This window comes from Oryctolagus cuniculus, chromosome 19 (assembly GCF_051225735.1).
Source record: "Oryctolagus cuniculus isolate XC-2025 breed Fujian yellow rabbit chromosome 19, ASM5122573v1, whole genome shotgun sequence".
NCBI lineage: Eukaryota > Metazoa > Chordata > Mammalia > Lagomorpha > Leporidae > Oryctolagus > Oryctolagus cuniculus.
The window spans coordinates 64,973,499-64,994,693 of record NC_142885.1 but is presented as its reverse complement, the minus strand read 5'-3'; the positions used below and the strand labels follow the sequence as shown (position 1 = coordinate 64,994,693).

The following is a 21,195-nucleotide window of genomic DNA, read 5'->3' as shown; positions in this document are numbered from 1 at the left end:
TGTACACATGTACTGGGACAGGAACATGCACTTTACATGTACATGAGCCTGCAATATGGCTCTGTGTTTGTATTGTGTGTCAGCCAGTGGCGGGCACAGCTGTGTGTGTCTACAGGTGTCTGTGAACATGTGTGTGTGTGTGTGTGTGTTTAAAGATTATTTATTTACTTGAAAAAGAGAGAGAGGGAGAGATGGAGAGAAAGGTCTTTGATCTGCTGGTTCATTCCCCAAATGGCCTCCTTGGCCGGGATTGGCTTATGCTGAAGTCAGGAGCTAGGAGCTTTGTCTGGGTCTCCCACTCGGGTGCAGAGACCCAAGCACTTGGGCCATCTTTCACGGCTTTCCCAGGCTTTTCCACTTGGGAGACCCAGATTGAGTTCTGGGCTCCTGTTTCAGCCTGGCCTAGTCCTGGCCATTGTAGCCATTCAGTGAATGAGCCAGCAGATGGAAGACTTTCTCTCTCTCTCTCTCTCTTTCTCTGTCTCTCTCTCATAAATAGTTTTTAAAAGATTTATTTATTTGAAAGGCACAGTTACACAGAGAGAGAAGGAGAGGCAGAGAGAGAGAGAGAGAGAGAGAGAGAGAGAGAGAAAGGGAAAGTCTTCCATCCAATGGTTCACTCCCCAGTTGGCCACAATGGCCAGAGCTGCACCAATCTGAAGCCAGGAGCCAGGAGCTTCCTCTGGGTCTCCCACGCAGGTGCAGGGGTCCAAGGACTTGGGCATCTTCTACTGCTTTTCCAGGACATAGCAGAGAGCTGGGTCAAAAGTAGAGCAGCCGGGTCTTGAACCGGTGCCCATATGGGATGCCGGCACTGCAGGCAGCAGCTTTACCAGCTAGGCCACAGCGCTGGTCCCTCAAATAACTCTTTAAAGAGAGAGAGAAGGAACAACTCAGAATAGAGCTTGGGGGTCCCTGAAGTCCTGCAGGGTACTGGGGTGTGTGAGGGTCCAGATGCCAGCCCATGTCTGTGTGCATTACTGTGCCCCTGCTGGGGGCTGGGTCCAGAACACACAGCGGGAACATCAGGAAAGCAGCCTGTGTCAGCCTGGGGCACCTGTGGCCACTTCAGAAACCCGCAGACTGCCAGGCAGGAAGACAGGACGGGTGGCCCCGACTGCAGGGCGCAGGGAGAAAGGCTCGCCCAGACCTGCAGCCTCCCCTGGGCTCCCCCTGCCTGTGTTGGAACCACAGGGATCTGTAGTCTCTGGGCCCCTCTGCCCGGATGCCCTGTGTGGCCCACAGATGTTCTCGCCAGAGGATGAATGGGGACTGTGAGTTGTGCACTAAGGACTCTAGCAGCCCTGGGGTGCTGCCATGTTCAGGTTTCGGGGTGCTTGCAAGTTTCCTTGACGCGTGATGTCGCAGGAAAACTAATGAGGTGAGTCTGTGTGCTGGTGTCGAGGACAATTTATGAGACCGGACACAGCGGTGAGAGAAGAAATGAAGTTTTATTTAAGTTTTATTTTATTTTAAGCTGCTGGAAAAAAGGCCAAGCGGCCAGGGTCTCGCAGTCTAGGGGTAGCCGGATGTCTTCACCACGTCCGCTGAGGGGGATGTGGTGGTTACACACCGGCGGCCGCGAGGGCAGCCCTTTCTAACTTGTCTCTGTTGAAACCTGAATCTTGTCCGTTGGCAAGTACTTTGCTGCACTGGGCTTCCATCCTCATTTGTGTAGCACGTCCCAGCTGGCTGGGAGCTGCAGAATGGAGCCAGTGTGGACTGCTTCTCGTCCCAGGCTCCCTCAATAACGTTTGTGGGAGCAGCATTGTGCCACGGCAGGTTAAGCCACCGCTGGCGGTGAGGACACCATGCCTGTTGGAGTCCGGGCTGCTCGCCTTCCAATCCAGCTCCCTAATCGGCAGGGGAAGGCAGATGGTGATGGCCCAGGTACTTGGGCGCCCTGCCGCCATGTGGGAGACCCAGAGGGAGCTCCTGGCTCCTGGCTTTCGGCTTCAGCCTGGCCCAGCCCTGGCTGTTGTGGCCATTTGGGGAGAGAACCAGCAGGTGTCAGATCTCGATCTCTCTCTCTCCTCTCTCTGTGTGTCTCTGCCTTTAAATAAATACTAAATAAATAAATATTTAAACTGTAACATTTGCATCAGATTAAATGTCCTGTTGGACTATGGCGGAAACTGAGACTGGATTCGCGCTGGTGTTGGGGACTTGATGAGCAGAGATGGGTGGAATTAGGGTCAGCGCTGATCACGGGCTAGGTAAATCAACAGCTAGCGTGCTGGTTCCAGCACAGTCCCTGGAGCCAACTGCAGGGTTCTAGTCCACTACGTAATTGAGTGGCCATTGCAGATCCTTCCTCAACTAGGCCGGTTAGCCAACAGCGGCGGCTCCCAGGCGCCCGGAACCTGAGAAACCACGTGCGCGCCGGCGGGCCCCTACACGCATGCTCAGCCCAGGCGAGGTGGGCGTGGCCACGAAGCTGCGCGGGGCGGGGCACCCCGGCGCACGCTGAGGGGGCGGGGCCGCGCCTGCGCACGTCGCCCGTCATGGCGGCCCCCTGAGTCCCGCAGAGGAAGCCGTCGCAGGTCAGGTGCCGCGGCGGTAAGACCCTGGGAGGGGCGCTGGGACGGCGTAGGGTGTAGGGAGCCTCCCGCCTCCAAGCCTAGCTTTGGAGCTTAGGCGCCCACAAACCTGAAACCGAAGGCCCGAGCCCTGTTTGCTTTCCTAAACAGGGGTGTTTGGAGGAGTCGGTCTCCTCCCTTGGGCTTCGCAGCCGGCTCCGGCCCAGGAAGGGACGGAGATGACCCCGCCGGGAGAGGACGGGGCGAGCCCGGGCGGTAGCAGGTCTCTGGAGCCCCTGGCTCCACGCGCCGCTGCCTGGCCCGGTCTGCTCCCCGCTCCCCCGAGCCCTGCTTTCTCCCCTTTCCAGCCCTTACCCCCTTCTGGTCGGGAACCGCCAGAAAATCGCGCCCAGTTCTGAGTGAGGGACAGCTGGCAAGGAAGAAGCCGGGCGGAGGGGCGTTGTGTGGCCCCCCGCTTTTTCTCTGCGGGCATCTCAGTCCAGAGGTTGTCCAGTCTGCTTTGAACTGTTAGCGTCGTGGTCCGAGCTGCCCACCATTCCCTCCGCCTCCGGCCACTCTGATTTTGCCGGTCATTAGCCGAGGGCGTTGCCCGAGGAGTGAGCACTTCTCCATTGCTTGCTTGGACGCCCTGGAATCCAGCATCGGTTTTTCAGATCCACGGCCTCGCTTCACAACCCACTTGGTGTTTGCTGGCTTGTGGTAGGAAATCCACCGTGGAGACTGATCAGGAGTCGTCTTGTTTTGTAAGAATGTCGTCTTTGGGACAACTGCTGCTGCCCTTGGTAGGCACTTAAAAGTAGGGCCTCCGGATGCGTGTGCTTGGATTAGGAGGATAGCCTGGGTTATGTGTATTTTTTTTATTTTTTGACAGGCAGAGTGGACAGTGAGAGAGAGACAGAGAGAAAGGTCTTCCTTTGCCGTTGGTTCACCCTCCAATGGCCGCTGCGGCCGGCGCACTGCGCTGATCCGATGGCAGGAGCCAGGAGCCAGGTGCTTCTCCTGGTCTCCCATGGGGTGCAGGGCCCAAGCACCTGGGCCATCCTCCACTGCACTCCCGGGCCACAGCAGAGAGCTGGCCTGGAAGAGGAGCAACCAGGACAGAATCCGGCGCCCCGACCGGGACTAGAACCTGGTATGCCGGCGCCGCAAGGCGGAGGAGTAGCCCAGTGAGCCGCGGCGCCGGCTGGGTTCTGTGTATTACGATGGGTTATAACTTCCTTGGGGAGCTTTGTGACATACCGATGGCACACCACCTGCCTAGCTAGGAGCTGGTCCTGTAGGGAGAAGGGTCATTTGCAGGTTTGTCCAAACACCTGAAACCAGCCGCAGGAAAGGAGGTGTTGCTCTTGTGTTAACACCTGCTGTGGGTCAGGGACGCTGCAGTTTACCCGCTGTGGTCCGCAAGGTGAGCGAGCGCCGAAGAGACAGGTGCAGGGGGTGAAGTGACTTCCCGGGTCGCATCCCTAGGAGATGGCTTGACACCTGTTCTGCCCGGCGTCCAGCCACTCAAGCTGCTTATCTGTGAGGTGTGGGACATTTGCGACTGTCCTGTGTCCAACCACTTGCCTGGAGCTCGGTTTTCTTTCTTTCTTTTTTTTTTTTTTTTTTTTGGACAGGCAGAGTGGACGGTGAGAGAGAGAGACAGAGAGAAAGGTCTTCCTTTTCCATTGGTTCACCCCCCCAAATGGCCGCAACGGCTGGCGCGCTGCGCCGATCAAGAGCCAGGTGCTTCTCCTGGTCTCCCATGTGGTGCAGGGCCCAAGGACTTGGGCCATCCTCCACTGCCCTCCCAGGCCACAGCAGAGAGCTGGCCTGGAAGAGGAGCAACCGGGACAGAATCCGGCGCCCCGACCGGGACTAGAACCCGGTGTGCTGGCGCCACAAGGCGGAGGATTAGCCTAGTGAGCCACAGCGCCAGCCTGGAGCATGGTTTCCCAATTTTAGTTACTGCTCTGTCGCCTTCATAGTTTTTCCATATCCAAGCATCGTCTGTGCGGTGATTCCCCCTGTGGCTTCTTTCAGGCCACCCACTTTTTTTTTTTAATTTAAGAGGAGAGGTTTGAAACAACAAATGGTAGGTGGTGTCAACTTCTAGAATAAAAAGACTGGAGCCAAAACAGCTAAATGCGAACTGGGAATTGTGATTGGTCCTGGTTTGAAGGAAAATAACAGAGACATTGAGAGGAGAAAATTGTGGGCTCGGTTTAGGTGATAGTAGGGAATCGTTAATTAGGTCTGCTTGTGGTCTCGTGGTTATATAGGAGAATTTAGGAGAGAGACACTGGGGAATTTAAGGGAAAATTTCTTTCCATCTGCAGACAACTCTGATGTATAGATGATTGACAGGTGGGACAAGCACATGTGACAAAATGTTGACAGTCGTTGAATCTAAGCAGTGGCCATGTGGTTTGATAGGCTGTTCTCCTAACTCTCTTATCCAAAAATTTTCATAATCAACAATGAGAAAAGTTAGAAATGAAACTTTCTCATTGTAGATGGGAGTACCCCACGTAAAAGGTGATTGTACTGAGTACAGTACAAACAGAAGACAGTCTGACCACCCCCTTCCTGGCCAAGGCTCCGAGCCCTCTCCTTAGGAAAAACCAAAGGGAACTGGAAAGGAACTCACTGGCTTCCCCCGACACGTGCATGGCTGCACAGCTGTTGGCCACCTGGCTGGGTTTGTCCACGTTGTGTCCCCCACCTGAAGACCTGTTCTTGCCTCCCAGGTGCTCCTGTCCTAGAGTTCCCGTGGGACTTGGGCCATGGTCCAGCTGGTTCCCGCCCCCGCCATGGATGAAATCACCTTCAGGAGTGACACCGTGCTGTCAGACGTCCACCTGTACACCCCCAACCACAGGCATCTCATGGTGCGGCTCAACGGTGTAGGGCAGCCAGGTAAGGGCCTGGCACAGCAGCCCCGCGCCCTGGGAAGCCCATTTGGTTTTCTGCTTTCTCATACTTGGCTTTGTGGGGAAAGATGGAGAAGACCAGGTTGTTTAACTGTTCCCCTCACATAGCTTCCAAGTGCCCGTGCTTCATTGAGCAACCTTGTGCTTCCCTGAGCATGTCCTGCGTGCCAGGCCCCAGCTGGGTGCTGGGAGCACAGACGTGAGTGAGCCGAGCCGAGCGCCGCCCTCAGCGAGTCCACGGTCCGCTGGGCAGGCAGAGCACCAGGCCTCCCTCTGCCCACTGCACTGCCCCGTCCAGTCACCCTTCCTTTGCCTGGCTGCCTCTGTCTCCTCCCACCTTGGCTCCGTGCACCCTCCCTCACCCACCTCCATGGGGGGGGGGGGGCGGGAGTTTATACAGTGAAACTACACTGTAGCCCTCCCCTGATGCAGAACTCCCAGTGGCTCCCCGTTCTCAGGATAACACCCAGGCCCCTCACCTTGGCCTAGCCTCTGCCTTGGAACCCCTTTCCCCTCCGTCTTCCCTGCCCCCGTTCTCCATCCCCAGCAGCTAGCGTGGTACTCCGCAGGTCCCTGGTGGCTTATTGAGTGAGGGAATGAGGGAAGCACTGTATGAATACGCAAGCCTGGGATGCCATGGGGGCGGAGCGGAGAGGCACTGGGTGAGTCCTGAGACCGAGAAGCGAAGGCGCGGCGTCCCAGGCCTCATAGGCAGAGCGGGCAGCCTGTGCAAAGGCTGGGGTGGGCGGCGGGCATGCCAGCAGGCCCTGCCCCTGCGGGTCACAGCTGCATTTCCTAGAAGGCAGGTGAGAGAGGGTGAAGGGAAGAGAAAGGACCAGAAACGCAGCATTGAGCAGCTGCCTGAGCTAGGTGCTTTGAAGCCGTTACTGCCGCATAGCCCCAGACTGCCCTGGGGCAGATACTGTTACCTCGCAATGCAGGGGAGGAGCCAGAGGCCTGCTCAGAGGACGCGGGCCCAGGGCTACCCACTCCGAGGTCCTTGCACCCTGCCTCCGCCCACCCCCTCCTGGTACACAGGGCTCTTCCTAGAACCTCTCCCGTGGACTTTGTGGCCACCATGTGGGGGTCACAGCTGAATCCTTTGGCCCTCTCTGCTGCCATGAGTGTATCTCCACCTGGCCTTTATAGTCTTTCTAGTTGGCAAGCCTAGTTTCTCAGAAAAGGGGAGGAAGGAGGAAAGAGGGTGCCTGGGGATTACTCTCGTTGCTGTCCTGCCTTTCAGTGTTCCTGTCCCAGTTCAAGCTTCTGTGGAGTCGAGACTCTCAGACAGAGCCGGGGGCTGAGAGTGGTGGTCACAGCTATGTCCACGCAGAGGGGACCCCTCCCGGAAGTGGCTGCACTGATGAGGGTTCCTCCCTCTCGCCTGGGGCTGGCACCACCAGCCAGGAAGGGGCAGGAGCTCAGCTGGACGAGGACGGGGATTTGGACGTGGAGAGGAGACCACGCGCCACCTCTGATCCCGACCCGGCAGAGCCTCCGAGAGACAAGGTACAGCCCGTGGTTCTAGCACAGGAAGAAGACGATGGCCCGGGAGATGAAGCTTGGGACGGCAGCGCCCTCGGTGTCATCAGAATAGGTAAATGAAGGCCTGACTCGCCTGCCACCAGGTGGCGCCACAGTCACTGGCCGCAGGAGTGTGCTGAGTGCTGGCTGTGTTCAGGCCCCGGCCGGAATATTGTAGGCAGGACAGGTTGTCAGAACCAAGTCAGCTGAAACTGGGAGCAGAGCAGGGCCAGTGCCGCAGAGAGCTTTCCCAAGCACAGGTCACTGTCCTGCCCAAGACCCCTCAGCGGCCCCCGTCGCCCTCAGGACGGAGTTGTAATGGCTGAGCCTCGCTCACCTCCGTGCCTCCTCAGGACCCGCACACTCTGCTTGCACTTCCTTCTGGGCCTGTGTTGTGCCGTGCCTCCTTCCGGGAGTGCCTGACCCCAGCCCCTGCCTGAACACATTCCTGATGGTCGTGCAGGACCCAGCTAAGCCATCACCTCCTCCAGGAAGCCTTGCTGCTCTGACTGGGTGGGCAGGGGTGTGGTCAGAGTAGGGTTTGTGGGAGACCCGGGCTGGGCTGGGGACTTGGAGCTGGGGAGATGCTGGAATACGCAGATGGAGAGAGACAACCCGTGTTGATAGGTGTGTGTGTCAGACGGAGTGGGAGCCAGAACCCCCAAGAGAAAGGGGAGGTGATGAAGGGCAGGGAAGGCAGGGCAGGAGCAGGTTTCCATGGATACTCAGAGTCAGGGTCAGGAGCAGCAAAAGTCACTTCCTAGGTCAGTTTCTTGTCAGCCTCCCAAATGATGTGGCTTTCAAATTCTCTCTTGTCTCCATTTGGCTTTAGAAAAACATCTCGACACATTTTGATCTAATTAGTTTTTCCTGTCTGTGACCCTGGCCTGGCTCCAGGTGACCACGCTCTGGGCTCCAGTGACCCCCTCCCCCCCCAGTAGTATCAGGACTGGAGGCTTTGACTAGATGGTGGTTTTCAAGTGTTCACTTAGGTGCTGAACCCCACGACTGAGGTGTCGATGTTACGTCTGCATTTTGTAGAAGAGGAAACTGGCTTGGCTCTGAGCAGCTAAGTGACCATAGTGGCCCAGCTAGAAGCCAAGAAACCTACTGTGATGCTAGTCAGACAGTCACCTCTGGTGGGGAGTTCACCAGTCCCCTGCATAGCCGGGAACGCAGTAATTATGTCCACAACACCCCACGGGGAAAAGTAGCCCAAACACGCAGGATCGAGACCCTGATCAAAGGGGCCCCGGCAACAGGAACCCTGGGGCATGAAGTAAAGTGGGTGGAGGAGACCTTGCCAGGCCCCTGGAGGGAGAGGGCAGAGAATGGGAGGGGGTGAGGAATCATGCAGCTGCAGAGATGGAAACAGCCAGGGGTAGGGGTGAGGGACAGCTGACAGAACCTGGAGCAGGGCCCAGGATGGGGGACCCCAGGAAGGGTGCGTCACCCTTCCCCCGTCTTCCCTTCTAGCCCAGGCACACGCACACACACGTGCCTTCAACCCGTCAGTTGAGTCCCTCTGCCCCCAGCTTTTTAACCAGGTCCCTGGGCACCCTTTTGGGGTTCACCCCACTTCTACGAAATGCAGCTGTAACATCAACACTGCAGTTGTGGGGTTCAGCACCTAAGTGAACACTTGAAAACCACCACCCAGTCAGAGCCTCCAAGAGCAGCATCTGGGGACTGGTACCTAGTACCTGCCCAGTGAAGGAGCTCAGCCCTGGCTGGTCCCGAGCTCGTTCTGTTTGGTTTAAGTCAGTCTTAGACCACGGCACTTTTCCTTCTGCAGAGAGTGCATTTGGTTAAAAGTGACTTTAGGCCACAGTGTCAAATCCAGCTAGGATGCCTGTGCACGGTGCCCTGGTCCCTTTGTTTTTGAGGCTCACAAAGTCTGCATGTAGGGCAGAAACCGCTGGTCAGATTTTCCTTGGAGAAGCCCTCAGCAGTGGCCCTGGTCCTCAGGAGAACCTCAAGAAGCCAGCGTGTCTCCTGGCACGGGGACAGGGCAGCTGGCTTGCGTTCTGAGCCCCTGTTGCGTACTGAGAGTTCATGGGAGCCAAAAAGAAACCAGGAAGGTGCAGACCACCGTGGCACCCTGCAGCCACTTCCCCTCCCTCGTTCTTCTGTCTTACTCTGTTTTATGAGCATGGGTTTGCTTTGTGCAGGGCTAGTGAGCCTTCGAAGCTACCCTCCCAGGCTGTGTGTGTGCTAATTTGGTAGCCAGTCCCATCTCGCTCACAAATACCAGCATGCGTTCTTACTTAACAGCAAAAGTGTTTTGCATCATGGCTTTTTCTCTTTGATCTTGTGTTTCTGTTCTCCCAACCACCCTGACTTCAATGTTCTGTGCTTGAGAATACTTACTATACTTTGTAACATACTGCTTTAAAGAGGATATAAACTCAAGCTTATTTTGTTAACTTCTAGTTTGGTTCCATGTGTAAGAAAACATTTTGGAATGAGTTCTGATTATTACTGGCATATAAATATGTTACGATTGTAAAGTTGCAGTTATTGAATATAAAAACACCCACGTGGTGTGATAATGTGTGTGTTTAATTGGGCTGGGGGAAACCTGTTGTGCCCCTGGTCTCTGGGCTGGGGGAACCTGCTGTGCCCCTGGGCTCTGGGCTGGGGGAACCTGCTGTGCCCCTGGTCTCTGGGCTGGGGAAACCTGTTGTGCCCCTGGTCTCTGGGCTGGGGGAACCTGCTGTGCCCCTGGGCTCTGGGCTGGGGGAACCTGCTGTGCCCCTGGTCTCTGGGCTGGGGGAACCTGCTGTGCCCCTGGGCTCTGGGCTGGGGGAACCTGCTGTGCCCCTGGGCTCTGGGCTGGGGGAACCTGCTGTGCCCCTGGGCTCTGGGCTGAGGGGCAGAGATGCGCATTCATCTGGAAGAGGGTGAGCTACACGCGGTGCCTGGCGGCTGAGTGACGCTGGAACGCCTGCCCCACCCCACCCCCAGGAGCCCAGCGGTGTTTCTGCTTCTGTCTGGCACACGTCCCCAGATGGCCGTGTGCCCTCGTCTTGTGGCTGGCTGCCCAGCCCCGTTTTCACGGTGGGCATCTCTCTCTCCATTTCCATCCTGTCCAGAGCACACCATGGCCACCCCCCTGGAGGATGTTGGCAAGCAGGTGGGTAGGTCTCACCTGCGTCCGGGGTTCTGAAGGGGCCTCCCGAGCCCCGCGTCACCTTTGTCCCATCTTCCCTGCAGGTGTGGCGGGGTGCGCTGCTCCTAGCCGACTACATCTTATTCCGGCGTGACCTCTTCCAGGGCCGCACTGTGCTGGAGCTGGGCGCGGGCACAGGGCTCGCCAGCATCGTGGCAGCCACCGTGGCGCGGACCGTTTATTGCACAGGTGATGACGTGATGTCCTCACAGAGCAGACCGCTGTGTAATAAATGAGGCAGAAGCAGTCGGAAGTGGGCATCGGACCTTAGCTGCTGTTGACTTGCTATCTGGTTTCCCTGGAGGCTGTACCCCACCCTCCATTTTTTCTGGATGGTGCCCAAATGGCCAGCAGGCGCCAGTGTCTGGCACTTCTGTGGGCCCTGTACTCCCACTCCAGGAAGCTGTAAGGAGGACATCTTCCAACAAGTGGGTGACTGTTCCAGAGTGTAGAAGTCTTGTCTGTTTCTGGTAGAAAATTTGTCAAACAGCAAATAGAGCTTGCTCATGATTGTGCAGCGCCCACTCCACTCACAGTGCGCAGTCTGTTGAACTCCTAGCACAGGTCCCTGCCCGCCGGGGTTCTCGGGGTGCTTATACTCTGGTTTTACAGTCTTTTCCTGCATGTGGTAAAGCCCTTTCACCTGTGTCGCCCTCCAGTTGCAACCTTGCAGTGTCCCTGGGCAGTAGCCAAGAAGCCCGGTGCTGTCCCCTTTGTCCACGTGGCAGAGGCAGAGACTAATTGGCTCACATCATACTGAAGCTACTTGCAACACCAAGACCTCAGCCAGGCCCCGGGCTCGCTGTGCAGTGCCTTGGTCCTGGGCATGGTTTTCAGAGTCCTGTGAGCAGGCTCTCAGGGCTGCAGGGCTCCTGCCCCGCTCAGGCAGAGCTGCTCTCCCTGTGTTCCCGCTGGAGCCCCGGGTGAGGTGTCTGACAGAGCCATCGCAGACGCTTAGAAATGGCTGAATGCCTGGCCTTGTGCTGCTGGGCACACCCAGCGACATCCTATACCCAGGAGAAGGGATAGGCCCGTCCCTCCCACACCAGGCTCTGGGTGGCCCCTGGGTGCAGACTGGCTAGTCCCTGGGGCGGTTGCAGCTGGTGGGGGTGGGTCCACACCCGCAGTGGCCAGCCAGCATCATTCTCCGCCTTCCACGTGGGGGTTCTCCCAGTTGAAATTAGTTGGGGCGAAGCCCTGCTCCTTCCAGAGATGAGAAGTCCCCCTCGTCCGAGTTGCCAGGCAGTGAGCCACAGTCCAGGGCGCGAGTCCCGGCCCATTTGAATCCACTCTGCACCCCTCAGTTAATCCTGTCTGGTGCCAGAGGGCAAGCCTGAGCTTGGGGTAGGGGAAGCCTGGCTTCAGAGCCCAGCCTTGCTCCCCTCTGCCCCGGCGATGGGAGGCAGGTGCTTCCAGACACTAGGAGGGGAGGTGCTGGGTGCACAGAGCCCGTCTCCCCCAGGAAGAAAATCCTTTACTCGAGGAAAACCACTGAAAACAGCTTTCAGGGGCCGTATTTAATGTAGAGAACCACGCAGGAGCCGTTTCTCCAAGTCCGGCTGTCACCGTCGGCTGTCTCTAGGCAGAAGCGTGGCGACGAAAGCACCGTGCGGCTGCCGCTGTACGGCCTGGCCTCTGTCGTTGCAGATGTCGGTGCGGACCTCTTGTCCATGTGCCAGCGGAACATCGCCCTCAACAGCCACCTGGCAGCCCCTGGAGGTGAGGCCTAGTGGGGCTCCTGCCCAGGAGGGAGGTTTCCCTTCGTGCAGCAGCACGCAGCAGGAGGGACAGACAACCAGGAGGCCGGGGCGTTCCTCGTCCCCTTGGCATCAGGTGAATGGGGCAGTGCGTGCTGTCTCGGCTCCAGGAGCTCCCGCACACAGTCTGTCTGGGTCACCACCTTCTCGTGCCCGCTGTCGCATCCTGCTTCAGCTTCCGCTCACCTGGACACCTCCCTGGCTCCTTCCGGCTATCCTCCACATCTTACCTTGAGTGGTCCTGGTTGGTGCAAGCCTGGCCCCTCCTTCCCTGGGGCTCGTCACCTCCAGCTCTTCCCCAAGTTCCTGTGCCTCCCTGCCCTGGCCCTGCCTTCCCTGCTGACAGTGGCTCTGCTCTTGGCCTGGGGAGGGCCCGTCTGTCTGACTGTCAGGTCCCAGCACAGCCTTAGGTGATGGATGATGACGGTGTTCTCTAACTGGGCAGCCCGTCCTGACCCCACTTCCAAACACCCTGGGGGGCTTCTGCAGACCGGGGTCACCTGGTCCCGGAGGCATTACTCTTTGCACAAAGGCAGATTCCTTTGCCAGTCCTGTCTGCAGGGTCTGAGCTGCCCCCCATAGCCTCTGCACCACCAGGCTGGTCTGAGCTGCCCCCCCCCCCCCGGCCCCGTAGCCTCTGCACTGCCAGGCTGGTCTGAGCTGCCCCCTCCCCCCCCCCGTAGCCTCTGTACCACCAGGCTGGTCTGAGCTGCCCCCCACCCTGTAGCCCCTGCACCGCCAGGCTGGTCTGAGCTGCCCCCCACCCTGTAGCCCCTGCACCGCCAGGCTGGTCTGAGCTGCCCCCTGTAGCCGCTGCACCGCCAGGCTGGTCTGAGCTGCCCCCTGTAGCCGCTGCACCGCCAGGCTGGTCTGAGCTGCCCCCTGTAGCCCCTGCGCCGCCAGGCTGGTCTGAGCTGCCCCCCGTAGCCTGTGCACCGCCAGGCTGGTCTGAGCTGCCCCCCGTAGCCTGTGCACCGCCAGGCTGGTCTGAGCTGCCCCCCGTAGCCTCTGCGCCACCAGGCTGGTCTGAGCTGCTCCTGTAGCCTCTGCACCGCCAGGCTGCCTGCGCTCCAGCCTCCCTGGCCTGCCTTGAGGTTGCCCTCCCAGGCCCTGTGCGCTTGCTGCTCCCTCCTCTCATCATCAGGGGCAGGTCTCTGACACGAGGGTCGTTCCCCGACAGACTGGCAGTCCCTGAACATAGCATCTGCTGTGTGACTGGCTGATGTGTCTGCCAGCCCAAGTAGACGACAAGCCCCATGGGGCAGGGACGCTGTCCGAGTGTGGTCACCGCTGCCCCGTGTGCTGGCGTGTTCAGTGGGCAGTCAGTAAAGATGACGAGGGGAGCAGGCGTGTCGTCGCCGTCCCAGACGTGCCACGTCTGACACGGGCTCCCTTCTCTCCGTGTGTGCTTGGGGGTCATCCTTTCCACATCCCCCGACCACCCCGTCCTGTGGATTTCTGGCAGCCTGCCAGTCTCCTAGGGTGGCTGTACCCCAAGGATGGAGCCCATGACGCGGGAACCTGTGTTTCCTGTGGTAGTCACGCTTAGCCTTCCAGAAGTGCCCAAAGGATGGAGGGTGGACGGGAGGAGCAGCAGGTGCGTGGTTGGGTGTGTGGTGTGGGAGGTTATCTTTTTCCCTAACTCGGCAGAGTTCGGCACAGTCTGGCTTTGTTTATGCAGGTGGTATGGTGAAGGTCAAAGAGCTGGACTGGCTGAAGGATGACCTCTGCACAGGTGTGTGTTTCCTCGGGGTGTGCTTTGGCTCAGGGTTCCTCTGCAGGACCTCGAGGCTCCATGGGCGTGGTTAAACAGCAGTGCCCCAGCTCTCACCAGCATCCCCCACGCCCCACCCCCAGCACCATGGCAAGTCCCGGCAATTGGCCAGTGAGCGAGGGTTGCCTTTTCCTGAGGACTTGCCATGTGCTGGGCCCTTACACTCGTGTTGTTATTCAGGCCTCACGGTGTCACAGTGTGGTAGATATGAGGAGCCCTAAATGAGGAGTGGAGACGGACGGAGAGGAGGAGGGCCTGCCACAGTCGCCCAGCTGGCATGTGCAGGGCCGGGGGGTGGGGGGTGAGACCAAGTCTGTCGGCCTGGGGCATCAGCCATTTCCCGGCAGGTGATGTGCCAAGAAGCCCTGGGGTGGGCTCCATTCCCGCACAGACTTTCCGAGCCGGCACTGCTCTGGAAACTTCTTTCCCCATCAGATGTCAGACTGGTGGGGGAGTGGGTGGGTCCACTGACCTGGCCGGAAGTGTGCAAGCTAAGCCCCCAGAGGAGAGGTGGGGTGGGGTGGGGTGGGGTCGGCTGGCACCTGCCTGCCCCTCCCCAGCAGGAACGGCACCTCTCACGCTGAGGCTCCACACGGGCAGCCGTGGCCCTGAAGCTGGGGCACTGGGACTCAGGCCTGCCTGGCGGTGCCCACTGCGTGCAGCTGCCCCCAGCGCCGTCTCTCTTCTGGAAGCTGCTTGGGGGAGTTGGCGTCCAGAGAGGAGTGAGCGCCCGCCGCGCTGTCTTGTCGCGCAGATCCTGAGGTCCCGTTCAGCTGGTCAGAAGAGGACGTCTGTGACCTGTACGCTCACACCACTGTGCTGCTCGCGGCCGAAGGTGAGCGACTCTCCCTCCTGGGCGCTCCTTGTGCTGGGTGTTCGAGTCCTCCAGAGTCCTTTGTGTTCCGGAAGTGCCCTTCCAGGTCAGTCTTCCGCGTGCACGGGCACTTCTGGTGCTGAGGAGCATTCCGGTCCCTGTCTAGGAGTCCCACCCGGGGGCCACGTGGGTCCCTCCGAGCAGCAGGCTCCTCTCAAAGGGGTGTGTTTCCCCCAGCGCTGTCTCTCTGCCCACAGTGTTTTACGACGATGACTTAACTGATGCCCTGTTTAAGACGCTGTCCCGACTCGCTCACAGATTCCAAAACGCCTGCACGGCCATCCTGGCGGTGGAGAAGAGGTGAGTGCGCCCTGCTCCGCGGAGCTGAGCCGCCAGCCTGAGGGCGGCAGACGCTGGCCTTCCGCTGCCGCGTCGTGACTCACTGCCACGCACTGAGTGCCGCTGTGCTGGCCTGTCCCGTGCCTCCCTTCCCTTAACCTGCGTGCTGGCAGCCCTGGGAGCGGGTGCTGCCTCCCACTTGACAGGAAGAGGGGGGTCTGCAGCACGTCGGGGACTGTACAGGCCACGGCTAACGAGAGACAGACTTGAATGCACACTCGAATGCCACCACGCTCCATCGAGGACCTCTGTCTCCTCCCCTCCCCCGACCAGGCGGCTTCCTCACCCTGCAGCCTCTCTAGGAAGTGTCCACTCGCGCGTCCGGGCAGGCTACAGCTCCTGCTGCTGTCTGCCTGGTGGGAGCCACAGTGCTGGACGCTTCGCACACACTTCTCGGTACTTACACCGTCCCACGCTGCTCCCACGGAGCTTGGGATCTGCAGCAAAGGCCGTAAAACCAAACCTCCTTAACCCAGCAGTGCAGCGTCTAGCATTCGCCCAGTGGAGTGCTCAGGGCTGGGCACAGCGCCGTGAGCCGCTGCGTGTTGCGGCCTCGTGCATCCTGGCGATGGCGGGGACTCTGAGGAGCTCACAGCCGTGGCAACGTGGGACCTCATGCGTATCCTCGTCTCAGATGGAAAGGAGAAATCAGGACAGTCAGGAAAGGTTAAACCCGCGTGTTTGCAATCAAAGACAGCCCAAATTAGTTTCACCTGAGGATTCTTGGGAGGCACCCACTGCAATATTTACAGAGGAAATGCTGGTGTTTGTCAGCCGTCTGAGCAGGGGGCTTGTTTTGCGGGAGGACCATGGAGAGCAGGGTGCTGAGTGACTGACGCTGGGTGATGGGCTCAAGATGCGGGCAGCTCGGAGGGTGCAGAAAAATGGCTTTAAAAGTCTGAGTTTATTTTGGTGCAAAAAGGTTTTAGGCCGGCGCCGCGGCTCACTAGGCTAATCCTCCGCCTAGCGGCGCCGGCACACCGGGTTCTAGTCCCGGTCGGGGCGCCGGATTCTGTCCTGGTTGCCCCTCTTCCAGGCCAGCTCTCTGCTGTGGCCAGGGAGTGCAGTGGAGGATGGCCCAGGTGCTTGGGCCCTGCACCCCATGGGAGACCAGGAAAAGCAACTGGCTCCTGGCTCCTGCCATCGGATCAGCGCAGTGCGCCGGCCACAGCGCGCTGGCCGCGGCGGCCATTGGAGGGTGAACCAACGGCAAAGGAAGACCTTTCTCTCTGTCTCTCTCTCTCTCACTGTCCACTCTGCCTGTCAAAAAAAAAAAAAAAAAAAAAAAAAGGTTTTAAAATCCATGTAGAATAGTTTTCTTAAGACATTTTCCATGTAATGTGAAACAAGCTTTTTACACCAAAATAAACTCATACTCTAAATTCTATTTATTTTAGAGAGGCAGAGAGAGAGAGGTCTTCCATCTACTGGTTTACTCCCCAATTGGCTGCAATGGCCGGAGCTGTGCCGATCCAAAGCCAGGAGCCAGAAGCTTCCTGCAGGTCTCCCATGTGGGTGCAGGGACCCAAGCACTTGGACCATCTTCTGATTTTCCAGGCCACTGCAGAGAGCTGGATCGGAAGTGGAGCAGCCAGGTCTCGAACTGGCACCCAGATGGGATGTTGGTACTACATGCAGCAGCTTTACCTGCTGTGCCACAGTGCCAGCCCTAAATGCTGCCCTTGTACTGCCCCGTGTGAAGTTTCTCACAGAAAGCCCAGCAAAGAGATGAAGAACTTGAGTTTCAGGGTACATCGCCTTGCAGTTCGGGTGGTCAGGGTGCAAGTGGCGCGGTTGGCTGACTGCGTTCTGAAGCGGCCCTCTCTGGGATCTGCGTCACCGCCGACTTCCCGGCGGTGTCGCCTCCAGAGCCTTCCTCCTGCCCCAGACAGCTGGGGCAGCTCCAGGCGGCAGACTGCAGGCTGCAGGCGTCCTGAGGCATTGGCCGAGGCTGCCCCTTTCACTGCTGGGGGGCTTCCCGGAGGCGGGGGCTCTGTCTCAGGGTTGTGAGCAGCCACCTGAGCCTCAGTGTCCGCATCTGTGAGATGGAGGCGGTCAACCCTGCTGCCTCCAGGCTGCCCTCCAGATTCAGGAAGGACTCGTGCTCAGTGCACGCCCACCCACAGGAAATGAGGTCAGCGAGGCGGCAGGAAGCAGGCTGGCAGGAAACAACAGGATTGACGGCCGCTTGGTTTGCAGGCTCAACTTCACGCTGAGACACCTGGACGTGACGTGTGAGGCCTACGACCACTTCCGCGCCTCCCTGCAGGCGCTGCAGAGGCTCCCGGACAGCAGGCTGCGCTTCGTGGTGGAGCCCGTGGAGGCCTCCTTCCCACAGCTGCTGCTCTACGAGCGCATCCGGCAGCTGGTAGGTTGTGGGTTGCTGGGCTGTGAAGCCCTGGCTCCTGGGCAGAGGAGGTGGTGCGCCCCTGCCCACAGCCCTGCGCTGTGGACTGGCACAGCGCCTGGGGAGCTTGGGGGCCACACCTGTTCTTAGTGCTCACTGTGGGCTCCAACACGCATTCTTTCCCTGGCCACAGTTCAGACTCCAGAGTAAGCAGGACCTAAAGGAGCAGGAGGTCAGTGCAGGGACCGCGTGGGTTCAGATCTTGAGGTGGGGGCTGCGGTGTGGCTCTAGGTGGTCTCACGTTCAGTGTGGACATACGCTGGCCCCTCAGACCGGACAGCTCTGTGCTGGCACTGCCAGCCCTCCCCTCGGGGCACTGTGTGGTCACCACCTGCCAGCAACGGCAGCGCTTGCATCCACTGCCACGCTCCGCACTCACGTCGACAGCCAGCAGGAAGTGCTAGAGCTGCGGCCACGTCTCTTCCTCTAAACCCAGCACTAGGGAAAGCTTGAAGAGTTGAAATGACCCTTGAAAATCCCTCAGGATTACCAAGAGCAGGGGCATGGAAGCCCAGAGGTGGAGAACTCGCCGCCTCCCTTTTCTGCCGTTGCCCGTCTCTGGGGCTGCAGAAACTCAGAGGGGAGACTGAGGGAGCAGCCGGGGGCCCTCAGGCCCTGTGCATTCCCTGTGTGCCAGGAAGACACGTTCTGCGCCCTGCCTTGCCACCCCCAGGCAGCTGTGGGCCCACTCGCCCTGTGAGTACAGGACAGACCGAGGCTGCCTGCGCTAGTCAGCGTGCAGAACCTCGCGTGTCCTCGCCCTTCTCCGCCTGCCGGTGCTGAGACCGGGATCCGCTCCGGCACAGTCAGCCGCGGAGGCAGCCGGAGCCTCGGTCCCCAGACAGAGCTGGTGGGACCTGTTGGCCTCCCGGCGCCTTTCCATCCTGGACATCTTGGTGCCCCTGGGCTTCGTCCATGCAGCTCCTCTGATCTTGGTGCCCCTGGGCTTCGTCCATGCAGCTCCTCTGAACTGCGCAGCCAAGAAGTGGCCGCCCCTGCCCGGGGCTCGTGTGCTGTGAGACGGCCCTCCCTGGCTAATCACTCCCCGGAGTCGGTGATGGTGGTGCTGGCAGGCGTCAGGGACCTGTCCTTTCTCTCTGTCACAGGAGCTCTGGAAGATCGTCGCAGAGCCCGTAACGTGACGCGGCCTCCTCCAGGCACGGCTTCTCCATGGTTCTAGTCCTGTATTTCCGGTAAAATCAACGCTCACCAGTCACGTGCGAGAGGCCATCATTTAAAAATCACGTTCCGTGTACCTCATGGGGCCCAAGCTGCTTCCCTGGGCCTGCCGCCCCCCCCCCCCCCCCAGCTGCGGCCAGAGCGCGTCCCCGCCCTGCCCGGGCCGAGGCAGCCGCCCGGTCTCTTGTGCGTCGCGTGGTCCCTTGGAGCAGATGTCCAATTCCTCTCGCGTCAGCTGCTTCAGGCACACACCTCGCTGGACAGGGGCCGTGGCCACACAGGTGTTCCCACCTGCCCTCTGCCAGCCATCCACCTGTGTCCGCGCCACAGCCAGTGTAACGGCACCGCTGGACACCAGAGCCTCACCTTCCTCCAGACTTGTGCTCCAGCCACCGGCGAGGAGGAGTAGGACCAACCAGGCCTTGGCCTGGGTTTTGACTTTAACCCTTTCTAACCAAAACCAAGTGTGCTCAGCCTCGGCGTGCGGCTGCCCGGGTCTCCCTTTCGCCCTGGCTCACTCCCACCCCCCACCCCCTCTGTGAACTGCTCTGCCTCTGCCCCAGCCCACCCCTCCCTGACCTCACTCCATGTCCTCTCCCGTCTGCCTCTCCTGTTATCCCCTTTTCCCGCTTGGCCCTCCCTGCAGCCCCTCCCCCCACCCACCCTCACCCTGCAGCACACTGCACCATGGGCCGACACGGCCCCTCCTTGCCTGCCCCTCTCCACCCAGGTTTCCCGCTGGCTCCTGCAGTCCCTGCTCATGCCGGCTCCTCCTCAGGGACTAAGAATTTGAAAGCTAAGTTCATTTCACCCTCCCAACAAGTTGGGGAGGTCAGTTGCCTGCCTGTGCCCATTTCACAGTTGAGAAGACTGAGGCTGCAAAAGGAATAAAATCTTTATGAGGTCAGGGACCTTGTTTGTCTTTTTTTTTTTTTTTTTTAAGATTTAACTTATTTTTAAGGCAGAGTTAGAGAACGTCCATTGCTGTTTCACTCCCAAATGGGCACAACAGTAGGGGTATTCCGGGCTGAGGCCAGGTGCGTGGAATTCCATCCGGCCTCACATGGGGCAGGGCCCACGTGATGGCACCGTCTGTTTTCTCAGGCACATAAGCTGGGAGCCGAATCAGAAGTGGAGTGGCCGGGACTTGAACTGGTGCTCACATCTCTGGCAGTAGCTCAGCCCCCCGCTGCCCCTCCCCTGGTTTTAAGCGTCACCACATCCCTGGCATAGGACCTGGGACAGCGTGTGGTGCTGGACGGGTGCTGGGAGCACTGGGAATGAATGTGTGTGCGCATCATAGCGTGTTTTGCTTCCGGGGCCATTTGGCAACGCCCTGAGACATTGTCGGTTGTGGCGTGTAGGGGAGACGGCGGTGTCCAGTGGTCCAGGCAGGGACTTTGCTGCAGTGCACAGGGGTCCCCACAGCAGAGAAGGCCCCAACCCAGCATGCGACAGCGCTGGGGCGGAGTAGTTCTGACCCGTTAGAAGAGAGCTGGCTACTTCTGCAAAGAGTGTGTCCCTTCTGAGGCCGAGACGCAGGGGAGGCCAGCACGAGCAGGAGGAAGCCGGACGTTGTCTCTGAGTCTCAGACCCCGGGAGGGGGCCGCCGCTGTGGCGCAGCAGGGAAAGCCGCTGCCCGCAATGCTGGTATCCCATAGTTCAAGTGCCAGCTGCTCCGCTTCCAATCCAGCTCCCTGCTAATGTGCCAGGGAAAACAGCAGGTGGCCCAAGTCCTTGGGCCCTGTACCCTCATGAGAGACCCAGGTGAACCCCAGCCATCTGGGAAATGAACCAGCAGTAGGTGGAAGATCTCCCTCCCTCCCGCTCCTTGTCTATAACTGATTTAAATCTTAAAAAAAAAAAAAAAAGGCCCTGAAAGACAAACATTTTACATAAGAGAAATTAAGCCACTTGCTGTGTGTCACACAACTGTCAAGAGCAGAGTAGAGTTTGGAACCCGTGTCAGCCTGCCTCCTGGGTCCACACCCTTGTTACACCCCCACGGCGGTCCCCGGGCCAGCAGCATGGCGTATGCCCCACGACCTCAACACCTGCGCTCGAACCCCAGGCCTGGGAGTGTGTGCGTGGTCATGTAGGCTGCACTCGGGTCCCCACAGCTCCTGCCACCACCGTGCCTTAGCCTTGACCTGATGGAGCAGATGGCGGCTCGTCTGGGGCGTAGCAGCAGCAGGTCCTCCAGGCACACCCTGCCACGCAGCCCGCAGCCGGCTGGCCAGTGCACCAGTGGTGCCGCTGTCCTAGCACTCCTGGGGACAAGCCCATAAATGAAGTTGGCACCCAGCAATAGAGTTGTCATCACTTTGACCTGGCGCATTAGCGCGAGCTGCTCATGTCTGAACCACTGGGCCTGAAAGCCTGGCTGAGCGGAGCCCGGAGTTAATCTTGATCCACTGTAACTCACAGGATCACCAGATTCCACCCCCGGGGCACGCCCTTCGCGCCATTGGCAGTGTGGTGCGGAGTCTGCAGACCGTTAGCATTTTGGTACCACCCAGGCCGGCAGAGTGTGTGTGCGTGTGTGTGTGAGAGGTCCGGCATTCTCAGGGAGATGCATGGCCCAAGGGAGGGGCTTGGTTAGCTGGAGCCTGTGCAGGAAGGATTTGTTGGAACCAGTGTGACGCCACGGTCCCCAGCACTGCTCAGACCAGGCCCGTGCAGATCCGCTGGGACACTGGCGATGCTCGAGACCACGC

At 59.2% G+C, this 21,195-nt stretch overlaps 1 protein-coding gene across 25 annotated transcripts; it reads left to right on the top strand.

The window, feature by feature from the left end:
* The first annotated feature begins 2,395 nt into the window (after positions 1-2,395).
* Positions 2,396-19,389, top strand: METTL22 (methyltransferase 22, Kin17 lysine). Of its 25 annotated transcripts, none has more exons than XR_016226069.1 (11): positions 2,415-2,559; positions 5,270-5,438; positions 6,696-6,961; positions 9,944-10,112; positions 10,253-10,337; positions 11,796-11,867; positions 13,587-13,640; positions 14,434-14,514; positions 14,751-14,853; positions 17,092-17,260; positions 18,406-19,389. XR_016226069.1 is itself a non-coding variant. In XM_008257687.5 (11 exons), the coding sequence occupies exons 2-11, from the start codon at positions 5,306-5,308 to the stop codon at positions 18,439-18,441; spliced, it is 1,188 nt and encodes a 395-aa protein (XP_008255909.2). In that variant the 5' UTR covers positions 2,415-2,559; positions 5,270-5,305; the 3' UTR covers positions 18,442-19,389. The 25 variants fall into 25 exon arrangements, 18 of the variants coding, with proteins under 18 accessions (XP_089177574.1, XP_008255909.2, XP_008255912.2 ...); XR_016226071.1 differs by having other exon boundaries at positions 11,796-11,981; XR_016226073.1 differs by having other exon boundaries at positions 10,193-10,337.
* Positions 19,390-21,195: the final 1,806 nt, after the last annotated feature.